The sequence below is a fragment of the Trachymyrmex septentrionalis genome, unplaced genomic scaffold (genome assembly GCF_001594115.1).
Source record: "Trachymyrmex septentrionalis isolate Tsep2-gDNA-1 unplaced genomic scaffold, Tsep1.0 scaffold68, whole genome shotgun sequence".
NCBI lineage: Eukaryota > Metazoa > Arthropoda > Insecta > Hymenoptera > Formicidae > Trachymyrmex > Trachymyrmex septentrionalis.
The window spans coordinates 155,166-176,616 of record NW_017305862.1 but is presented as its reverse complement, the minus strand read 5'-3'; the positions used below and the strand labels follow the sequence as shown (position 1 = coordinate 176,616).

Genomic DNA, 21,451 nt, shown 5'->3' with positions numbered 1-21,451 from the left:
ATATATATATATATATAAATCTTTTTTTTATTTGCTTTTTTCAAGATATTAATATAACAAAAAAATATGTTCATAATAAATTATTTAAAAAATGCAAAATTTGGGACAATAATATTTACATGTAAACATTTTTTAAAAATAATTTATTATAAACATATTTTTTTGAAAAAAGCAAATAGAAGAAAGGTTTATTAATATAAAAATATAAAGTTTGATTAGAATAATGATATCACTCTTAGGAAAAAACATTTCAATATATTGATTAACTATTCAGTAACTGATAAAATATCATCAGTTGCTGAATAGTTAATCAGTATATTAAAATACTTTTTCTTAAGGGCAAAAATTAATTTATAATATTTTTGTTGTGTTCATATTTTACTCATTATTAGTCTAAAAAAAGAGATTGACCGAAAAAAAAAAGTTTTTTCGCCCGTTTTTGGATCCTCATTTCTTTGGATTGAACTGTATGCTAAATACTCTATAACGAAATATTAATTACAAAAAAGTTTTAAGTTGAGATAACAACTGTTATTATAGCTGGAGAGCGGGGAAGGGGGTACATATTACGTCTATACGAAAATCTATTTTTTTTTACATTTAAAACAAATTGATTTACAAAATTACCAAAATAAGTGATGTTGAAAGTTGATCTTGCCTTTATCGGCTGAATCAACTGCGATCTTATCATCATTGGCTGGATCGAGAGCGGTGCATTTGCACACAGTTCAATTGCACACATCACTCACATCGGCCGGTTCCCAGTAATTTTTAACTGTTTTACCAATGAGATTATATTGTTTTAAATTAGCCAATTAGCGATGGGCACTTGATATACATCTGACTGGATCAACTGTCTTAAAATACTGAATTTCGCAGATCTAATTCGATTTTAATTTTGATCCTCTATCCTCTCTGGCTTTGATAACAATTATCACCTCAACTTGAAAATTTTCTGTGATTAATATCTCATTATAAATTTGGTACACAGTTTAGTCCCAAAATGGGCGATTTTTTCGGTTACTCTTTCAACTTTTAGATATTTGGTTTATGATAAAATTTAAAAAATTCTCTCCAGTGTGTGTGTGTGTGTGTGTGTGTGTGTGTGTGTGTGTGGCGTGTGCGTTTTATGACAACATTCGTCATATTCTATGTGTTTTAAAAAACGCAATATGACAATTATAATAATTATAAGTGTAATAATTGTCAGGGCAACCTGGTGATCGTGGTCCTCTAGGAGCTGTTGGATCAAAAGGCGCTACTGGAGATCCTGGACGACCCGGAGCGGCAGGATTACAGGTATACCCCAGTGAGAAATGACAATGAAATCGATTCGACGTCGATTTGATGATTTCGACGTCGTATCAACATCAATTCGATGTCGATTCCATTATCATTTCTCATTGGGACAGTAATATTTTATCTGGAAACCACGATTTCTCGATCAATTTGAATTTGAGCAAAAAAATACTAAGATACATGACACATACTTGACGCGCGCAAACAAGTACACAAGCAAATGGTGCAATGATGTAATAGTACTGGACGCATAATCGACGACAATATCTAATCATCTAATGTAAGCAGTAAGATTTCGCGTTTCACATATTAATTTAATTTTATTATTATTGAGAAGGATTGTATTACAATATAATATTATATAATATATAATATATAATAATATATATAATTGTATTACATTAATGTAATATTTTATAAGAAAAAAATACATAAGATACGGCACTCGAATACAAGCTCGAATAGCTTTATTTTAACTTATTGAATTCCATTCTATCGAGTCATACAATATAATATTTTTATAGTAAAATTTTAACATATTATGTAAAAATATTATATTTGATATATAACTATTGAATAAAAAATTCAGGGTGCACGTGGTTTAATGGGTAGGCCCGGAGCCTCCGGGAAACCAGGTAATCCTGGGGAACGTGGAATTCAAGGTGCGGATGGCAAGCCTGGAGAACAGGGACTGCCTGGATTGCAGGGTCTACCAGGACCAATGGGAACACCAGGGGAAAGAGGATATTCTGTAATTGATTAATTATTCTCCGTAATAAATATACAGTAACAAATATAATCTATAATATAGCTTGAACATAAAAATATTTCAAAGAATTGAGAAAGATACGGGCAGTAGGAGTCAAGCACAGAAGACGTCGCGCAAATAATATATTTATGAAGTGTGAAACTTCTTTAGCTCGTTTTAGCGAATAAAGAAGTTTCACACTTCATAGATATATTAATTGCGCGACGTCTTCTGCGCTTGACTCCTACTGCTCCTTTCCAGTTCTTTGATTTATAAGGAGTTGGTTAGTTCGATTTATACAGATAAAAATATTTTGTGTACAATATAAAAATAAAGCTTAATAATGTAAGTATTAATACAAACATTAATATTATACTATATTATTTCTAATGCTATGATATTTTTTTCAAACTTTTATTGTATTAGGGAGAACGTGGAAAAGATGGTGAGCCTGGCAATCCAGGTCCACCTGGTCCAAGAGGAGACACTGGTAAAGAAGGACCTCCAGGAGTACAGGGTCCACCAGGTCCATCAGGAAGCGACGGCGTGCGAGGTCTTCCGGGGCCCACTGGTTCTAGAGGTTTTCAAGTATGCAGTGTAAAAACATACTATAATTCTCGTAATATAAAGAATAAAATGTAATTTATTAAATAAAACATGTGCTTGTACATACACAGGGTCTTCCAGGTGCCGCCGGTAATCCGGGTGTTCCAGGCAAGGATGGAGAAGCAGGAGTACAAGGACATCCTGGTCCGCCGGGAATGGTTGGCGATAGAGGCGAGCGAGGACTTCCGGGAGAAAGAGGACTTATTGGACCTCCAGGACCTATGGGACCTAGAGGAGAAACCGGAACACAAGGCTCTGACGGTCTCATTGTATGTCTTATATTTCGATTTTGAGCGTTCATATTATCTGGAGATGCGTTCAAAGTTAAGCATGAAATGTACGATGTATCATTTGTCTCTGTTGCTCACCTAATTATAAAGAAGAATAAAATGGTACATCATATGCTTCATGCGTAATTCAGAACGCATCCTGGGACGAAGTATATACAATATAAGCTCGTTCACAAAGTTACAACGAATTAGATCTATAATTGGCAAATTTTATTTCTTAATTATAAAAAATGTTGTATTTGTTTTTATTTTTATACTTTAAAAAATTAATTTTATTAATAATAATAAACTTTTAAATTTAAATGTAATTTTATATTTAGAGTGGATTCTCATGAATTATTGATTCAGATTTTAAACACTTATATTAGCGTATGATAAATCGTATATATGTATTATATATCGCTCACAAAAATTATGACATAGAAAAATTTTGGGCAAAAATTGGCCAACTTTAACTAATGATAACTTTGTGAAACATTATCGTAGGATAATGTTTTTTTTTTAATCAAAGCTTGAATGACTTTTAGTGGTCATTTTGGAGTAATTTTGATATCATAATGACTTGTTGTTCTGCTTGAGTTTTGCCAAATCTCTTAATCTACGAACCATTATGTCCCATATGTTCAGGAAAAAATTAGAGCCTGCATTAATATATATGAGGAATCGGCTGCAAGCAGTAATTGAGCAACGCAGAGACAATACGTGTTACTGAAATTTACACACATCTAGAAATACAATGTGCAAAATCTATCCAGCAATCTCGCGGCAATGCATATTTGGTAATGTTGGTAATTGGTAGTATATGTCAAAAATGCGAGGAGTACTTTAAAGTACTGTGCAAAAAAAAAACGCAGCAACTCGTTTTTCTTGAATTAAAAGGAGAAGTTCGAACTCTATGCCGCTACAAACGGCATTCACCTTTTAGAAAGTCCGTGTATTCTGTCAAGCTTTGCAATTTTCAAAATGACAAACACACCCTCACATTTTGAAAGTTACATTGGTAAGGCTGCATTAAACTTAAAATATGGATACAGTGTCTCGAAGTAGAGATTTCAAGCTTTAATTTAAAAAGAAAAAACATTATCTTACAATAATTTTTTGCAAAGTTATCATTAGTCAAAGTTGGTCAATTTTCGCCTAAAATTTTTCAATGCCATCATATTTTTAAGGAGTATATATTACTATGAGAGATACATATGTGTGAAGCTTATGTATTTATACATTATATTCCAGGGTTTACCAGGACTCAAAGGAGACAAAGGAAGTTTCGGTTCACCGGGATTATTAGGACTTCCTGGCGCGAGAGGATTATCCGGAGAACCTGGACAGAAAGGAGAAAGGGGTACAATCGGACCAATCGGCCCCGAAGGTCCCTCAGGTAACATTTTATGTCAGGTATTTTATTTAAAATTAATTACTTAAATTAATTTTAAAATATAAACAATTACAATTTGAAATAGAATAATGAAAATAAATCTAATTAAATAACAGAAATGCTATTGTTCTATTGTAGCAGATCTTGATGATCAATGTTTGTGTATAAATTTATATACATAAATAATTTTGCAAACCGCACACCGAAATCTTTTTCGGTCTTAAAACACAATCTTGAACAGAACATAATTAGAGTAGTAAAATATCACCTACTAAATTGACAAACAATTTAATTCATTTTTAGTGCTAATAATAATAAAATCATATTTTATTAAAAACAATTTTTTAAAAACATTAATACTTTTTTATTTAAATATTATAGGACATATTGGAGAGCGTGGTCCACAAGGAGAAGTTGGACCTCCTGGCTCTCCTGGAGAACCAGCTGAACGAGGCGATCCAGGTCCTCCTGGTCTCATTGGCGAGCCCGGAGCTCCTGGTAATCCAGGAGAAAGAGGACCTCATGGATTACAAGGCTTGCAAGGTTTTCCAGGCCCACAAGGGTTAATTGGACTTCCGGGTCTGAAAGGTGATCGAGGCTATCCGGGTTTAAAGGGAGAACAAGGAAATCCGGGACTACCTGGTAATAAACAAATAATAAATAATTCTAAACTGTTAATAATAACTGACATAATTGTAATTTATAAAATATTTTATGTTTTTATATAATTACTATATATTATATATAATATAATTACTATATATTATTTATTATAAAATACATACTATTATAAACTATAAGGGTAATTCATATCAAAGTGATCGATTTTATTATTATTAGTGAAATTTAAAGATATATGAAAAAGTATAGTTTATATCAATGTGTTCAGTACAAAGGGGAACATCATATGGTGGAAACAATTATTTATTATAAGTGAAGGCATTGAAAACATTCAAGATCAACTTCATTTTTTTTTTTAATGGAATTATATGAATTTTTTTATACAATATGATTTCTCTAATTATTTTACATATAAAAGTATTAAAGTAGAGAACTAATCAGAAAACCAATAGTTTGTGAAATATGTTATATTATTCTGGCACGTAAAATGTTAAATAACTAATAAATTATTAATTTTTTTATAATCATACCTTAGTACTTTACCGTACTCGCGAGCATGGCATAACTTTGTTGCGTTTTCTCACACAAAAATACCGAGAATTTAGTCTCCAATGTTTTAGAAAAAAATATTGTAATTAATCTTCAAATGATCGCTCAACTGATAAACGCCAGGCATAAGAGAGCGTACCACTTGATATTACAGATAACTTGAAAGTTGATATTCTTTTGTAATTAAGATCAGATTGAAGATTTCTCGTACAGGACTTTCTTTAGCGGACGGGGGCAAACCGATTACTCAGCTAATGTAATAGGTGGGTGATTCGCATGAGCGGGGAGAGTCAGAGGACGAAAGAAATAGGAGATATCGATCACACAAAATTACATGTAACAAATAACGATACTATGCTTGAGAATTACGCGATATAAAACGTGATCATAACATACGAATCGTGTCTCGCATAGTTGAATCATAATACATAATAAAATTATTTTTTATGTATTTACATAAAATGAGGAAACCCAGTAATATTTCAGGTGCATTTTACTTTTTAATACATGTATTATGACTCCCAAGACCAATTGACTCGAACTGGCGAATTGCGAGTATCCAAGAGAGATTATCGATTCTCAATAATAGCTAAACCAATCAAATTCTGAGTAAACTCAATCGACAGCATAGGTTTAAATTAATAAAAGTTTTTATTATATATGAATTGATTAACAGGCAGTCCCGGCGAGATTGGAGCACCCGGACCTATTGGAGTTACTGGTGCTAAGGGAATCAGAGGTGATCCTGGTGTACGAGGTGAACCCGGTTTAATGGGCCCCCCTGGTATTATAGGACATGTTGGACCATCAGTAAGTCATTAATCTCCATGAATCATATTAAATTTTAATAAACAGATATACACGTACACACGCACGCACACACACTTTGAGAGAGAGAGAGAGAGAGAGAGAGAGAGAGAGAGAGAGAGAGAGAGAGAGCATATTGTGAGATAATTAGAACATTGAAGATAAAAGAGTAAATAAAGCATTGGATTATTACTAAAAATATTACAGGGACCACCAGGAAATATAGGATCATCTGGTGCTCCTGGATTGCCCGGTGTCAAAGGTGATGCGGGCGATACTGGACGTCCTGGAAATCCAGGTCCAACCGGTAACCCTGGTCTACCTGGAATCGATGGAATTAAAGGCGAAAGTGGATCCCCAGGCTCTCAAGGACTAACAGGTTCTCAAGGACCTCAAGGTCCGCCTGGCGAAAGAGGTTTATCGGGCCTACCTGGTTCCCCTGGTCCTATAGGGAATAGAGGGTTACGCGGAGCTCCCGTAAATAAAAATATATAGTTATACTTAAAGAAAAAACCTTATTGGACATGTGAATACATAACTAATAGAAAATCTTTAACGGTCGAAGCTCGAGTGAACTTTCGAAAACGTCAGACGTTCGATTGTCATGGATTTTGGCAAAAATACTCTACATGACATCAAATAGATGTCCTTAAATGGATTTTTATCGACACAAAGATTTGAAAATGATTTCAGGCGTCTGATATTTTTGCAAGTTGCTGTTAAGTGTTCAAATAATTCAATACTACATATGTCATCATAAAAATTACGCGCCAAATAGATTTTTCGGACTTTTAAAATGCAATTTTCACAGAACTATAGTAGTAATATCATAATTTGATGCTCATAAGCATCTTAAAAAAATTTTAATAATGCTGATAAATTTATTAAAATCTGTAAATTATTTTATTGCGAAAAATATTACTTTGACTGAGAATCGAACCCGAATCTCCCATTTGCCGGATGAATATCTTCAGGCACCGAGACTTGATAGTTTGTGAGGACATTTGTCCGGCAAGCGGAAGATTCGGCACGCAATAGTCATGATGACGTATGATAGTATCGAATTATTTAACTACTTAAAATCCAGCTTTAATCGTTAAAGTTTTTATTTCTTATTACGTAGTTATATGAGGGTTGTTTGAAAAGTTTTGAATCTCAACATGAAAATGGCATTACTTATCAAAACTCATTCTGGTATTACAATTGTACATGTTTTGCAAGATATTTGTGAAAATTGTAGCCATTTTAGACGCTCAATTTATTGTTTGAGAGTCATTTGTGCCAGCTGATGTCAGTGTTTTTGTAAAAATGGAAAAAATCGAATATCGACAATCGCCACAAGAAATTTACGAATTGCGGTTCAAATTAATTAATTACCCACTGTATTCCAGATCTGATACTCAACGACTCTTTTCTATTTCCTAGGCTCAAAATTAGGCTCGGAAAACACAGATTTTCATCAAACAAAAACACTGACATCGACGAGTAATGCCATTTTTCATATTGAGACTCAGAACTTTTCAAGGACCCTTGTATTTAAACTATTTTTTCTATTATACTTATAATTATTTATATTTTTACTGTATTATATATACATATATATATATGTGTGTATATTTATAATTATTATATTGTATATAATATTTCTAAATTTTTCCACTTTAAATAGTTTAATACAAAATAATTTATTTCTATTATAGGGTGAAATAGGACAACCTGGAAAAACAGGAACGGAAGGTCCGCCCGGACCTCCTGGATTAATAGGTTCTCCAGGTGCTCCAGGTCACACAGGAGAAATAGGACCGGAAGGACCAACTGGAAAACCAGGCCCACCAGGTATAGGAGGCCGACCAGGTGATAAGGGACCACCTGGAGTACCTGGTGCTGCAGGACCATCAGGTCCTCCTGGATTATCTGTACAACTTTTGTTTTATCTTTAAATATAATAAAGTTATAATAATTATCAGTAATAATTTATTCCTCTCCTTTTAATAGGGACCACCTGGGCCCATCGGACCTACCGGACTTACTGGAGAACGTGGTCCGAAAGGTGAAACAGGACCGCAAGGTGTGGAAGGTCCACAGGTAATGGGCTTTCAACTAATTTAATGTAACTCTAATAAGTTTGGAATTAATAAAAATAAAAATTAAAAATTAAATTAAAAATATTAAATTAAATTAAATTAATTTTATACATTATATATATATAAAATTGCTTTTTAAAAATAAAATTCTTAGTGTAATTATAATATAATTTATGTAAGAATTCCATCTTGAGCACATATATATGTTTTAACATTTTCAGGGACCACGAGGAAAACCCGGCCCAGCAGGCCTTGAAGGTATAAAAGGGGATCATGGGGAAGAGGGACAAAAAGGAGCTAAAGGACATCGGGGATTTACTGGTTTACAAGGATTACCCGGGTCTCCTGGTTTAGTAGGAGAAAAAGGTATACCAGGTTTACCAGGACTTCCCGGTAAAGACGGAGAACCAGGTATTAGAGGTAATCCTGGTCGAGAAGGCAATCCAGGTCCTATCGGACCTGTGGGAAATCCTGGATCAAGAGGCCCACCTGGGGAAGAAGGTCGCCAAGGATCACCGGGTCTTCCAGGACCACCTGGACCACCTGGTCCTCCTGGAGAAGTGGGTTTCGGTTACGATGCGGCGTCTTTAGCAGCATTTATAGGTATGACTATAATTAGTCCAAATTCTACTATATTTCTAAAAAAGTTAATTCCACGGACATATAAAAAACTTCTAAATATCTAGAACATCATCTAAATAAATCTAAATGTATGTTTAGATTTATTTAGATTTTTCTATATTATTTAAGTTTTTAATATATTAAAAGTAATTAAATACAAAAATTTACTTTTATTTAAATTATAAATTATTATAATTAAATAGTGTTAAAAAATTATTGTATAGGACAAGGCCAAACCAAAGGACCAGATCCACTTGGAGATGAACCACCAAGAATATTTAGTAAAGATATTACTGAAAAGGAACGAAGAGAATTACTTTTAAAAGCGTACGAAAATTTAAAATCGTCGTTCCAAAAATTGATGAAACCGGATGGTGAAAAGAATTCACCTGCTAAAACTTGTCGAGATCTATTTGTTGCTTATCCGGACAAATTATCTGGTAAATCTTAAAAATTATAATTACGATCATAACTAATCTTTATGTTTATTTTGATTTTTAAAGTTTGTTTTTTTCAATAATATAAAAATAAAATACATAAAATTATATAAAATAATATATATATAAAATTAATTAAATTTCTTTTTAAGAAAAATCTAAGTTAAAAAAAGTTTTAATTGAAAAGCGAATATTAAGAGTGACAAATATATAGTATTAATATGCATTCTATATTTGAGTATTTAAATAAATTTGTGCATTAACAGGCGAGTATTGGATTGATCCAAACGAAGGAGATATTCGAGACGCGATCTTAGTGTATTGCGATGCTGAGAAACGTGCAACTTGCATTTTACCAAATCCATCGCGTTCACCAGAGATCACTCACATCACTGATCAACAGGAAACCTGGTTGAGTGAGATAGATAACGGCATGAAGGTTGTATTATATTCTTTATATTACCTTTAATTCCGCTTGTGTTAATTGTTGCAACAAAAAGTATACAACGCATTACTAGATAAATAATGATTATAAAATAAATTTAATTATTTCATTCAGATTACATACAAGGCAGATAGTAATCAAATCGGTTTCTTGCAATTGCTCTCGAAACATGCGAATCAGAACATCACGTATCATTGTAAAAATAGCGTGGCTTACTTTGATTACGAAAAGAAAACGTACAAAAGAGGCTTAAAGCTTTTAGCTTGGAACGATGTTGAATTGACACCACGAGGTAATCAGCGTCTTAGATATGAAATGATAATGGATGAATGCAGGGTAAGTCAATTTTCGAGCGCAATAGTTTTAACATTACCAGTCTATTTGTCATAGACGGAGACTTTTTTATGGAAAGTATAGAGCTTTCCACACCCAGAGCCCAGAGCTCCTGTGGGTGTTGAATTCCACACTCGAAAGTCGGGCTATTTAAAAAAAATATATGTTAATTTTTGACAATTAAAAAAAATTTTGAGTGATTTGATGAAAAACAGTATTTGCGACTATATATGTAGAAATATATTTTACATACAATAAAAGATAAAATATTTATGCTATTTAAATCACCCCCCTCCCCTCGTTTGAATGATTTCACACCCAGAAAAGCAAAAAAGGTCTCCGTCCTTGCTATTTGGATTTAGACACTCCATTTTTATTTGTAAAACCGACGTTTATAAATGGACATTTCAAAATTTGATACTTTATTTTAATTTTCCATTTTTATAAATAATTATATTTAATATATTAATTATTAATGTATTAAATTTGACTTAAGTCATAAAATACAGATGTTCGAATTTAAGAACACTAAATATATATAAATGTAGAAAATAAACAAAACACACACACACACACAAAAGACAATATTATATTTTTAAAATAGTTTTATATTTATTTTGTACTCCTTAATTTATTTGTATATTTATTAATTCGTAGGTCTATCGAAACAACTGGGGTAAAACTGTTGTCTCGTACGAAACGAATAAACCCGTAAGACTTCCTATATTAGACGTCGCTCTGCGAGATATCGGAAAACCCGAACAGAGTTTTTCTATTGAGATCGGTCCAACTTGTTATGATTAAAACAAAGTATGATTTGTAACATTACTTTATCTTATGTTGTAATTTTCCATTTCTTAAAAATTTGCCTTCCAATTTTGGGGACATAACTATATAAACATGTATATTAATTCTGTCTAAAGTGACAATTACTAAAAAATTGCTAAAAACAATTAGTCAAAAAACGTTAGGTATTTAGTTATTAATGTTAGATATTTAGTTTGTAATGACTTTATGTATGTTGCTATTTTTTATGCAAATTCTCAAGCAGTGGAAATAATTTAAAAATATATTGGATTGAGTAAAAACTAATTTTGTATTTTTATGTCAAATATTATACATATATAATATTTTTAACAAAAATAAACCAAATTTAAACTAAAAAAAGAAAAGGATTTTAAAGTTTGAAATCTCTTTCGAAAGATCACTATATTTTCTAAGTTTATGTGAGTTGAGTAATTTTTACATGTGTATAAAAAATTACGAGCTGAAAAAATGGGAAATGTTCTTCTTACATTGTGGGTCTGTCACGTGCCCAAAAAAAATTTGAAAAAATGTTCGATTGTCTAACGAGAAAGTTTAAAGTTTTTTCTAAAAAATTATTAAAAGATTCTACGATTTTGTTATACTAGTTATTTGCGGATTATATAAAGAGTATTCTGACTTTGATCATTCCTAACTCCGTTAAAAATCATCATGCCACAATTAAAAAAACAGATTCTTAAAGAGCTAAAACTTAATCTATCAAATCATATACTTAATTAAAATTTATTTTGTGTTTCAAAAAAAATTATGTTTTATTTCATTCTAAAAAGCAGAATGAACTTTTTACTCAAATTAATATATGTAGATTATATATTTAATATAATTATCTTTAAATTATCTTACGTATTTTATTTCTAGGACGAACGCTAAATTAAAAAAAGATATGGAATTTGAAGAGATATATCGCTCGGATACTTTAATATCAATTTGAAAAATTCTCGGAGTACTTAAATATTTTTCAATCACATATTAAATACCTGAGTATTTAAATGTAAAAATACCGCGAAATAACCATAGATTTACTGAATGCGCACCATGCTAAAGTATTGTGTACATAATGATAGATAAGTTTCATATATAAATATTATAATACTATGTATTATTCCGTTCAACTATTTAGGAAAAATAAAATTGTGCATTATCAAAGTTATATTCATTCAATATTCTATTCTTATCTACTATATTATCTTATTGCTTTATATGGAAACATTTTCCAGGATGCAATTTCTTCTGCCAATTTATAAAGTTTTACATTTATTTTTTCATTTAACTTTTAAAAGGTAGGAGTCCATTTTTTAAATTTTATAGACAACACAAAGTTTAAAATTGTGACATAAGACGTCTTTAAGTCGTCGTTTACAAAAAAACATCTTATGACCTAATTTTACACTTTTTATTGCCTGGATTTTCTTTGAATAAGATTTATTATAATTCATTATTAATTTTATGTATTTCTTGCCTCAAAATATAACATTATTTCAACGCTACATATTATGATCTATGATTTTCCTGTCATATAAAGATTAACATATAATAACAATATATATGTGTTATATAATGGAATATGGTTCTTTTAACTAAAAAGAACAAAGTTCTTCATAATTATCATTTCTTTTCTATTTTTTTTTTTTCAAAATATGAACGTATGCTTATTTCATTCTCACAATCAGTACAAGAAATATACGAAAGAATATATTAAAAGAAACTTATTTTAACTAAAAACACATTAAGCAATATATTTTATGTGTAAACTACATTATCTACTGAATACGTTCCATTTGATCACGGATCTGACCATTCCATTTCAACGCATCTATATAATAGCTGCTACTGTTGACGCATGCGTGAATGGAACATTCCTCACATCAAATACACCGACCAATGCTGTATCAAAACACTTTGGCACCCGGTATGAGAAATCTGTACGATATGTATAAAATATGTACAATTTTACAAAATCCATATTTACAGTTACTTTTTTGAATTGACGCTTCAATTTATTCAGTACAGCGTTGTGGCAAAAATCTTTCCAAAATATTATTTATTTATATCTTAACTACTATATACTGTCTAATACACATACGCATGTATATATATTTTTAGCATTATTAAAATGCATCAATAAATATTACCATATAAAGAAGGCATCGAAATCCGGACATCTTTTTGCTTATATTAAATATTCTATACAAAATGATTAGATATTATCTATAAACTATGTATGATACACAATTTATAATTATAATTCATAATCACGTTACAACTCCTTTTATGATATAATAAAATATTGTTATGACCACATATATTAAGACGAACAAATTCAATATTTGATGTCATTCTCTACTGTGCGCTATATTCATGCTGTCACAATACTTGATGGCGAAAGGGAGTAAGTGGCAACTGTGGATGTGCGAATAGTAGTAGGGCACCAATAACTCCCAACAGTCTCAACTCCAGTCACTTCAGTCTTCAGTAGTGCTCGGTGGTTCAGTCCGTGCTCCGAGCTCCATTGTATTGTTATCCGTCGTGTCTATGGTGAAGAACGCGATTGAGATCGTTCAGTAACGAAAGAAACGCGCGTTCGCGAGAAATCTCAGCGTCAACGTCACCGACGACATATTCGCTCGTGGTCAATCAGATTCCCAGGTACGCATCTCATACCGAAATACACGTGGCAATGTTTTCTGCTTCGACCGCGCGTCTGCCGGACAGCCGTGCCTTTATCGATCCTTTAAAGCCGCTTTCGCGCGCAATTTTCCCACGGGCGACAAGTATGGGATAAAAGAGAAAATCGGTTATAAATCGTGGGTTAATAAGATGAAAGTCGATCCTATTCGAGTTCGTCTGCGAGTCGCCGCTGACTCGTAAATGAAAGCCTTTTACTGCTTATTGCGACGTCAATAGTTGTATTCATTGTATTCAATAATCATTGCCCTTAGCGACGAAAGAATGATTTGGGCATTTCAAAGCGGTGCTGTTTAGATCTGTCGTTTCAAAGAAATTTTAATTGCTACTAATCAAAAGCATTTAGCTTTTTTTTTTTTTATTAAAAATATTTAGAACTTAATATAATATAATATTGTGCATAGAAATTTATATAACATAATTGTAATAAATATTTAATATAATTTAATTATAATTTATAATAAAATAAATACAAGAAATAATATATATATCGAATAAGAAAGATTCATTGAATAACTGCAGCAATAAAATCGCGACGATTAATGACGTCTGTGAAAGAAATAATAAGTTTGTAGTTGAAAAAAGACATAATCTTCTTCAATGTGACTTTAATAATAAATCAAACTGTGACGACGTGATATTTACCGCAACATTGACATGTCCGGGTTTGCAGTGTAAACCGACTAAATTCAGAAAACGCATGTCAGACGTAGAAGAGGTGTGACTTATCAATCTGTTGTCAGACTATTCATAAATACTATTGTATAATGAAAATGCGCCTCGAGTAGTAAATTTATCTTACATGTTGTTATACCTGTTGCCGTTCATTTGTGTGACGTAATGAAAGACATGCCTCTGTACGATATCAGATATAATTTTAACCAGAATTGCAAATGTGACGTTTTCGATACTAATGAGATTTCTTTCAAAAAAAGTACAAGACTAAAGAATACAGGATATTATTTCGGGGGAAATCAATAACGGGAATAACGGGAAAATTGTTAATGTAATAAAATTATAATCAAATTTTGCGTTATATATACATATATATATATAAATTATAAATATAAAATTTTTACGAATACTGAATAAATTATTTTAAAAGAAAACAATAAATTTGTTCCTTTTTAAGAACATGTATCACGAAAAATATCAAAATTTATATTTATTTATAAATTAAAATTGCAAACTTATCATTGAATTTGGACGTGAATTTTGTCATTCGATTTTTATATTTTTTTTCTATAATTTTTCAAATAATTGTTATCACATAATTAAAACGTACAATTGATGATGTAACATCTCTTGCAATTGTACGCTTATTGTGTAAATTAGATAAAATCGTGTATAATTGCTTTTTATAGAAGCGGAAGCTTGAACAATTCTTGAAATATCTAACACAACTCTTTGACGAAAATTCAAAAATTGTTGCAAATGGCGTGGTTGTAGAATTATTTCATAATTCGATCAATAGCTTTTCTTACCTGATTGAAATAATACATTTTTGCAAAAATATCTGACACAGTTATGTAGACAGTTGTGTGACGAGTGTCATAACGTGCCATGGAATCAGCGAGTTGTGATTAACTTTATCAACCGTCTGTAGATACGTAATTGAAGTGATTCACATATTTGCTAGTTAAATAATGTTTGTAAATGCAAAATCTGTATCCGAAAGTGTCCTGTTAAGACAATTTGAAGTAAAGTGCTTTCTCTCATTGATAATAGAAATACCAGACACAGAGAGTGGTTAGTGGAAGATGTTCGGTAATAGAAAAATTTGCAAATATTATCTAGTCTTCAAGGAACTTGAAAGAATAAATTTAAATTTATTTTTTTTGAATTTAAAATTAACGTTTTTTCTTTTTCAAATTTATTAGAATTCCAATTTAAGTAATTTATACTTTTTTAAATGCTAATTTTACTTGAGAAGTGATCCACACAAAGAATTAATGATAGAAGAAAAAAGAACATTGAAATTAATAAGCGATAATGAACGATTACAACAAAATAGCTTTTCTTTACTTATAACGTACGAATTAAAATATACGAATTAAAATTTGCAGATTATTGTTTTGTAAATATAGTATATTAGTAGTTTATACATATATATAGGTATTAATAATTACCTACTTTAATGACTAGCTGCTCCATATGTGGCATTTCTTCTAATTGTTTACACGATTGTAATTAAAGACGAGGATTCGTATTCCCGTATGGCATTACACAGCGCTCAGTAGATAATTCGCTTGGTTTTATGTTTTTCTTATCTGATATATGATTGTTAAACGAAAGATTAAAAATGATATAAAGGGATTTAGTGTTAAAAGTGTAGTGTCAATGAAAAGAAAACCCTACATAAATATTTTGAGGGTATTGTATTCGTGACGGATCTATCGGAGGTCTATCGAAGAATGACAAATTTGGCAAACTTATCGCATTCTTTCGTATCACTTATGTCAATATTGCTTAATGCGATACGTAATTACATGATTTGTGTGATTAAATTTCAGTTTTTTAAATATTTTCGTAGTGCCTTACGATTTATTTTGCGTACGAACTATAATATTATTTCTTTTTATAAATCAATAAGTAAGTTTAGTAAAATTTAACAATCCTGTCCTTACTGAGTATTAAATTTATGTTTGAGATAATTTTCAGTGTTTGTCCATACATTATTTTCTTTATATTATAATAATCAACAAAGCAATAATTTCAAACATATTCGCTAATTTCAATTAATGTACCTTTTTAAAATTTCTCAACTTACTAATTAAATAAATTTATTAGCAATTCGTAGTTTCTCAAAATCTACAATCGATTCTCAAGTATTTTGTAAATGCATTACATATAGCAAGTTCGAGTAATTCTAGTGTTGTGCCAGATTAAATAAAGGATATTACAAATAAATGCTAATATGAAGACTTTAAATTCTATTAAAAATTTACGAATTTACGAAAGATTAAAACGTTGATTAATCTTAATACTGTAAAAGAATAGAAGGAAAAAAATAAAGATATAAATTGCAAAAAAGAAAATAAAAACTAAAAATAAAAATGTATGTTAATATTGTAGTGTAAAATTAGAATGCGTTCTTAGAACTAATTAGAATAGAAACATAGGTAAAAATGTATTTAAATTATTTAAATCCTTAAATTATTTAATTCTTGCTCTTTATATCTCTCACATGAAGCTAAATTTATCAATTTACAGTTTTATTAACTTTGCGACTTTGATTCTCCTATAAATCAATCAATTTGTCCTGACGCTTAATAGAAGCATTGAAGATCTTGCGTATCTGGATTCTATAGCTTTATCTCTCTTTCATGCTAAAAAATCTATTGATGAGAAAATAATTAGTGAACAATTTAAATATAATATAAGAAATAAAACGGACTATTAGAGCTAATTATTAAGCTAGATATTATTAGCCAATTATTTATTCACATTATATATAAATTATACATATGAAATTTATATGTTTCAACTTTGAATAAGATTATCTTCAATGAAAAATACAATATATATTATATTTAAAATTGTAAATTAATATCTATACACGTCGCATATTTAATCTTATTAATTTTTCATGAATAACAATTTCGATGTGTCCGAAATTATGATTAGAATTTTTTTCATTCTTCCAATAGAGAGAGAGAGAGAGAGAGAGAGAGAGAGAGAGAGAGAGAGAGAGAGAGAGAGATCTCAAGAGTTATTATTACTCTTGCTAACTATTTTATCGTACGTACAGTGCGATTGATAACATTTTTAATATCAAATTTATTTTTCATAAAATTTTAGAAAACAGTATCATCTAAAGCAATAGAAAAAAATTAATTTATCGAATGCAAACAAGAACGAAAAGATTAGTTTCCGTTACATAATTCTCGTAAAAAAATATATATATTAATATAATTAATATAATTTGTTATCTTTCCTTGAGAAATTGACAATTAAACTCATAAGATCGATTAAGTTCCTTGGGCTCGCGCCTGCTCCAGTTTAAAGTTCACTTCGTCACTCTTCCTCGGTCCAGCACGTGGTTATGCGACACAATATTGCACAACCGCGGACTTCGATATCGTAATTTAAATATAGAAATCGCGGTTGGTGTATGAGCGTGATGCGAGCGTAATGGTGGATGCCGCGTGTTTTTCAGGTATCCTCGTGACCGAAGTATCCCGGAGGACCGTGTCGAGTGTGTCGACGTCAAACGCGAAAGTATAGCAAAGGTGGAGAAGCGTCATCACTGACTTCAAAACCCGCGGGATGATATGACGCAACGTTGCCGACAGTGAAGCGATTGAACATCGAAAAGCGGGAAGCGAGTTGATTTCAGTTCAGTCGCGAAGTCGACTGCCGATCGATGAGAATTCGCGCTTGGCAACGTTAAAGAATCGAACGTGAGAATCTTTCTTCCTGCTCGTTAGCATCGTGTGCGCAGCATCTAGTGGTCTCACACTGATAACACGTTTGCGACGTACGTTCGCAGCAAATAGCGAAAATGGCTCTCTTCCGGAAGTTCAATGGTAAGTGACTGATGATTATTAACTGCATAATGAGCTGTGATTCGATATCTACTGTTTTACATTTTTCAATAACAAGCGATAGGCATTGCTTCTTATTTATTGTCTTACATTTTTGTTGCTTTACAATGGTGCTTATAAATTTTTATTTTTATTATTCTATATCATTCTTTAGATTTAGGCTAGATATGTACTAATTTATTATTTTCAATTAAATATAAAATTTCTTGGAAATTGAGGTCCTATTATTTCAATATTTATAACTGTACATTGATTTTGTATCATACCATATGCTATATTATAAATGTAAATGTATAATGTAATTTCTATTAATAAAGTTGTAATACTACTTTTACATATGTAGAGATTATGTCAATCTATCAAGAGATATGTATTTAGTATCTGTAATATTATTTAAATTATATCAATTTCAAATTTTCAATGTTAAATGTTACGATAGGTCAGTATTCAAATATCTTCGCCAATATATGTATATTGACTAGTATTTCTTGGACGTCAGTAAACAAATTCCGAAGTTGTTCATATATGCTTTTAGTTAAATATAGAATATGAGTAATGATTCAAATAATTAACTTGGTTATGAAAAATTACAATTACACATAGTTAAAACGGAATCACAACTCGTTTCGTGTATCAGTATTTCTTTTGATATGAGATATACGTGTTTTTATTTATATATCAATATATTTTAGCAGAAATCGTGTAAAAAAAAGAATGTATATTTCTCTCGAAAAAGGCTCTGTAAAGTATTATTCATAAATATTACATAATTATGCAGTACGCAAATTTACATTACTCTGTTAATTACAAAAACTTCCTATATGACAAGGATAATTTGAAATGATAAGCATTACATAATCGCGTGCGTGTACATTCATACAAAGATTTCAGGGAGCCAGTGCACAATATCAGGCGATACTCATGACTTTGCGACATGTCGTTCGAGCCAATGGAAATTCAAATTAGTAAACATTGCGCATCGTATTAACCCGTCGCATGTAATGCATTAGTATTTTTCCGACAATGTTTTATTCAAGCGTTTCTATCCAAGTCTTCAATTTCATACTGTAACTCAAGCTGCTATTTCGCGCCGTTCACTTTGTAAAAATAGACTTATGGAATACGCAAGTTGCTGGTCCACGGTCATCTAATGCTGGCACATTGTCTGTTTAAAAAAAAAAAGATATATATATGTAATACGAGTCAATATTTCGTACAATTTATCGAAGTTGATCGATGTGCAGGCTGTACAAAGTATAGTAGAAACACTAATCTAAATCTTTAATAATTTTTCTTTGAGGAGCAGATAACGCAATGAATTTGGAACGTCAATTTTGGGGTATTTAGGAAAAATCTATAAAAAATCATTATAAATTCGTTATTAGTGTTTGAATTCTTTGAAAATTAAATTTGTAAATGAAAATTCTTTATTTTTATTTTATTTCCAGTAAACTGTTTATAAGAAAAACCGCGCTGACCTTTAACATATGTTATCAAGGCGGTCGCTGTTCGTTTAAAAGTAATTAACAATTAATTAAAGTTTAAAAAACAATATCTTATTTTTATCATATACAATAGTAAAAACTACCTTATACTCTTTCTGCATAAGGGCATACGACTGCCCAAGGGGCGACCGATTTTTTCCTAAAGGGAAGGAGATGGAGTAAACTTCCCTTTATGTGGAAAGTCATATACCTGTCATTATATAGCAGAAATAAATCATCATTTTTTAAACTATATTTGTTAATAACTTTTGAATGACTTTTGGTGACCGCCACCTAAAACCTTTTGAAGATCACTCATGGTCATGACATGACCTTGACTATATATGTCAAAGTCAAAGTCATCGGCGCGGTGTCCGATTAATCCGAATAATTATCAGAAATACTGTTCTTCGTTTTCTTCATTTCCTAACATTACATATTTTGACAATAATTTTTAATTAAAATTATTTAAAAATATTATTTATCTGGATAAGAAAATTTAGCTTCCTATACATAGAACATTTTAAATTTTGTTTAATAGATTTGTTTTAATATAATAGTTGGGACAATAGATATTCGACACATATATTTACAGCTGTGCGAACCACATGTTAATGAGATAAATGACTTGTGTTTAATGCGTAGGAAGTTATCTGTGGAACGCGCTATATCGTAAATGTGATCTGGCTATCTGACCTATTTTGTAAATATATTTTATGAATTGTGAGCAAAAGAGGGGAGAGAGGGAGAGGGGAAGAGGAAAGAAGATAGGGGGAGGAGACGAAGGGTAGAAAGCGGGGAGAGGAAGGGAGAGGGAGAGAGGGCGGATGTACATACATATTAGTATTAATGTATTAGCATCAATTATAAATATTATTGCGATTCGCGTAATATATGATCTATCAGCACGCAATTATCGTACAAACAAGTATTATACAATTTAGAGAGCGGTGATTTAAAATATTGTTTGTTTTATTATTTTGCATACTTATATAATAATGTTGCACACTTTTTTTTATAAAAATGTAACTCGATATAATTTAAATCATAGCTTGTGATTATATTTGTATATGTCATTACATTATTGGTAAATATACAATATTATTTTTATCGATTATTAAACGCGCGACGTTCTCTAAATCTTCTCTTTGAACATACGCGTTGTTCAAATGAATATAGAGAATGTATTTTAGAGAATGTATATAGGTATAAATGTTATAGAAGTAATTAAAACGACATGAAAACAATAATATATAAAAATAAGATACTTTATAAGAATTATACATGGATTACGTAATTCGTTAAAAAATCAATTCTAAATAAAATTAAGTTTCTATTTGCAGCATAATTGTTTCAATTAAATAAAGAATTAGAAGATAATACTTATAATTTTATTTATTATTGAAATAGGATTGCAAATGGATATTTTATTGCAATAAAAGAATCTTTAGTTAAATTTGAACTAAATAATTGTCATATTTTTAAATAAATTTTAACGAAAATTTGATTTGCCTACTAAACTATTTATATATGATTAAAGATTTATGATAAATTGTATTTTTTATCAATTTTTTGATTAAAGAATTAATTTACAATTTATTAAATTTGTAACTAATGATTAGCCTGCGAATAATTCATATGCCAAAGATATATTGCTTATATCAGGATGATACGATAAATGTAAAGCCTTTAATC

The 21,451-nt window shown here is 30.6% G+C and overlaps 2 protein-coding genes across 2 annotated transcripts in view; both read left to right on the top strand.

Moving 5' to 3' along the window:
- The window catches only part of LOC108753274 (collagen alpha-1(I) chain-like), a 17,921-nt gene extending 6,902 nt beyond the window's left edge, over nucleotides 1-11,019 (top strand). The window contains exons 14-28 of the mRNA XM_018494725.1: nucleotides 1,211-1,299; nucleotides 1,889-2,050; nucleotides 2,474-2,635; nucleotides 2,725-2,922; nucleotides 4,177-4,321; nucleotides 4,700-4,960; nucleotides 6,165-6,298; nucleotides 6,503-6,772; nucleotides 7,996-8,211; nucleotides 8,291-8,380; nucleotides 8,601-8,982; nucleotides 9,225-9,440; nucleotides 9,704-9,876; nucleotides 9,997-10,218; nucleotides 10,873-11,019. Coding sequence (XP_018350227.1) covers nucleotides 1,211-1,299; nucleotides 1,889-2,050; nucleotides 2,474-2,635; nucleotides 2,725-2,922; nucleotides 4,177-4,321; nucleotides 4,700-4,960; nucleotides 6,165-6,298; nucleotides 6,503-6,772; nucleotides 7,996-8,211; nucleotides 8,291-8,380; nucleotides 8,601-8,982; nucleotides 9,225-9,440; nucleotides 9,704-9,876; nucleotides 9,997-10,218; nucleotides 10,873-11,019 — 2,867 coding nt within the window. The remainder of the gene's footprint in view (nucleotides 1-1,210; nucleotides 1,300-1,888; nucleotides 2,051-2,473; nucleotides 2,636-2,724; nucleotides 2,923-4,176; nucleotides 4,322-4,699; nucleotides 4,961-6,164; nucleotides 6,299-6,502; nucleotides 6,773-7,995; nucleotides 8,212-8,290; nucleotides 8,381-8,600; nucleotides 8,983-9,224; nucleotides 9,441-9,703; nucleotides 9,877-9,996; nucleotides 10,219-10,872) is intronic.
- A 2,483-nt stretch (nucleotides 11,020-13,502) lies between these two features.
- Nucleotides 13,503-21,451, top strand: part of LOC108753283 (sialin-like) — a 13,056-nt gene continuing 5,107 nt past the window's right edge. The window contains exons 1-2 of the mRNA XM_018494747.1: nucleotides 13,503-13,686; nucleotides 17,885-18,254. Coding sequence (XP_018350249.1) covers nucleotides 18,230-18,254 — 25 coding nt within the window. The 5' untranslated portion in view covers nucleotides 13,503-13,686; nucleotides 17,885-18,229. The remainder of the gene's footprint in view (nucleotides 13,687-17,884; nucleotides 18,255-21,451) is intronic.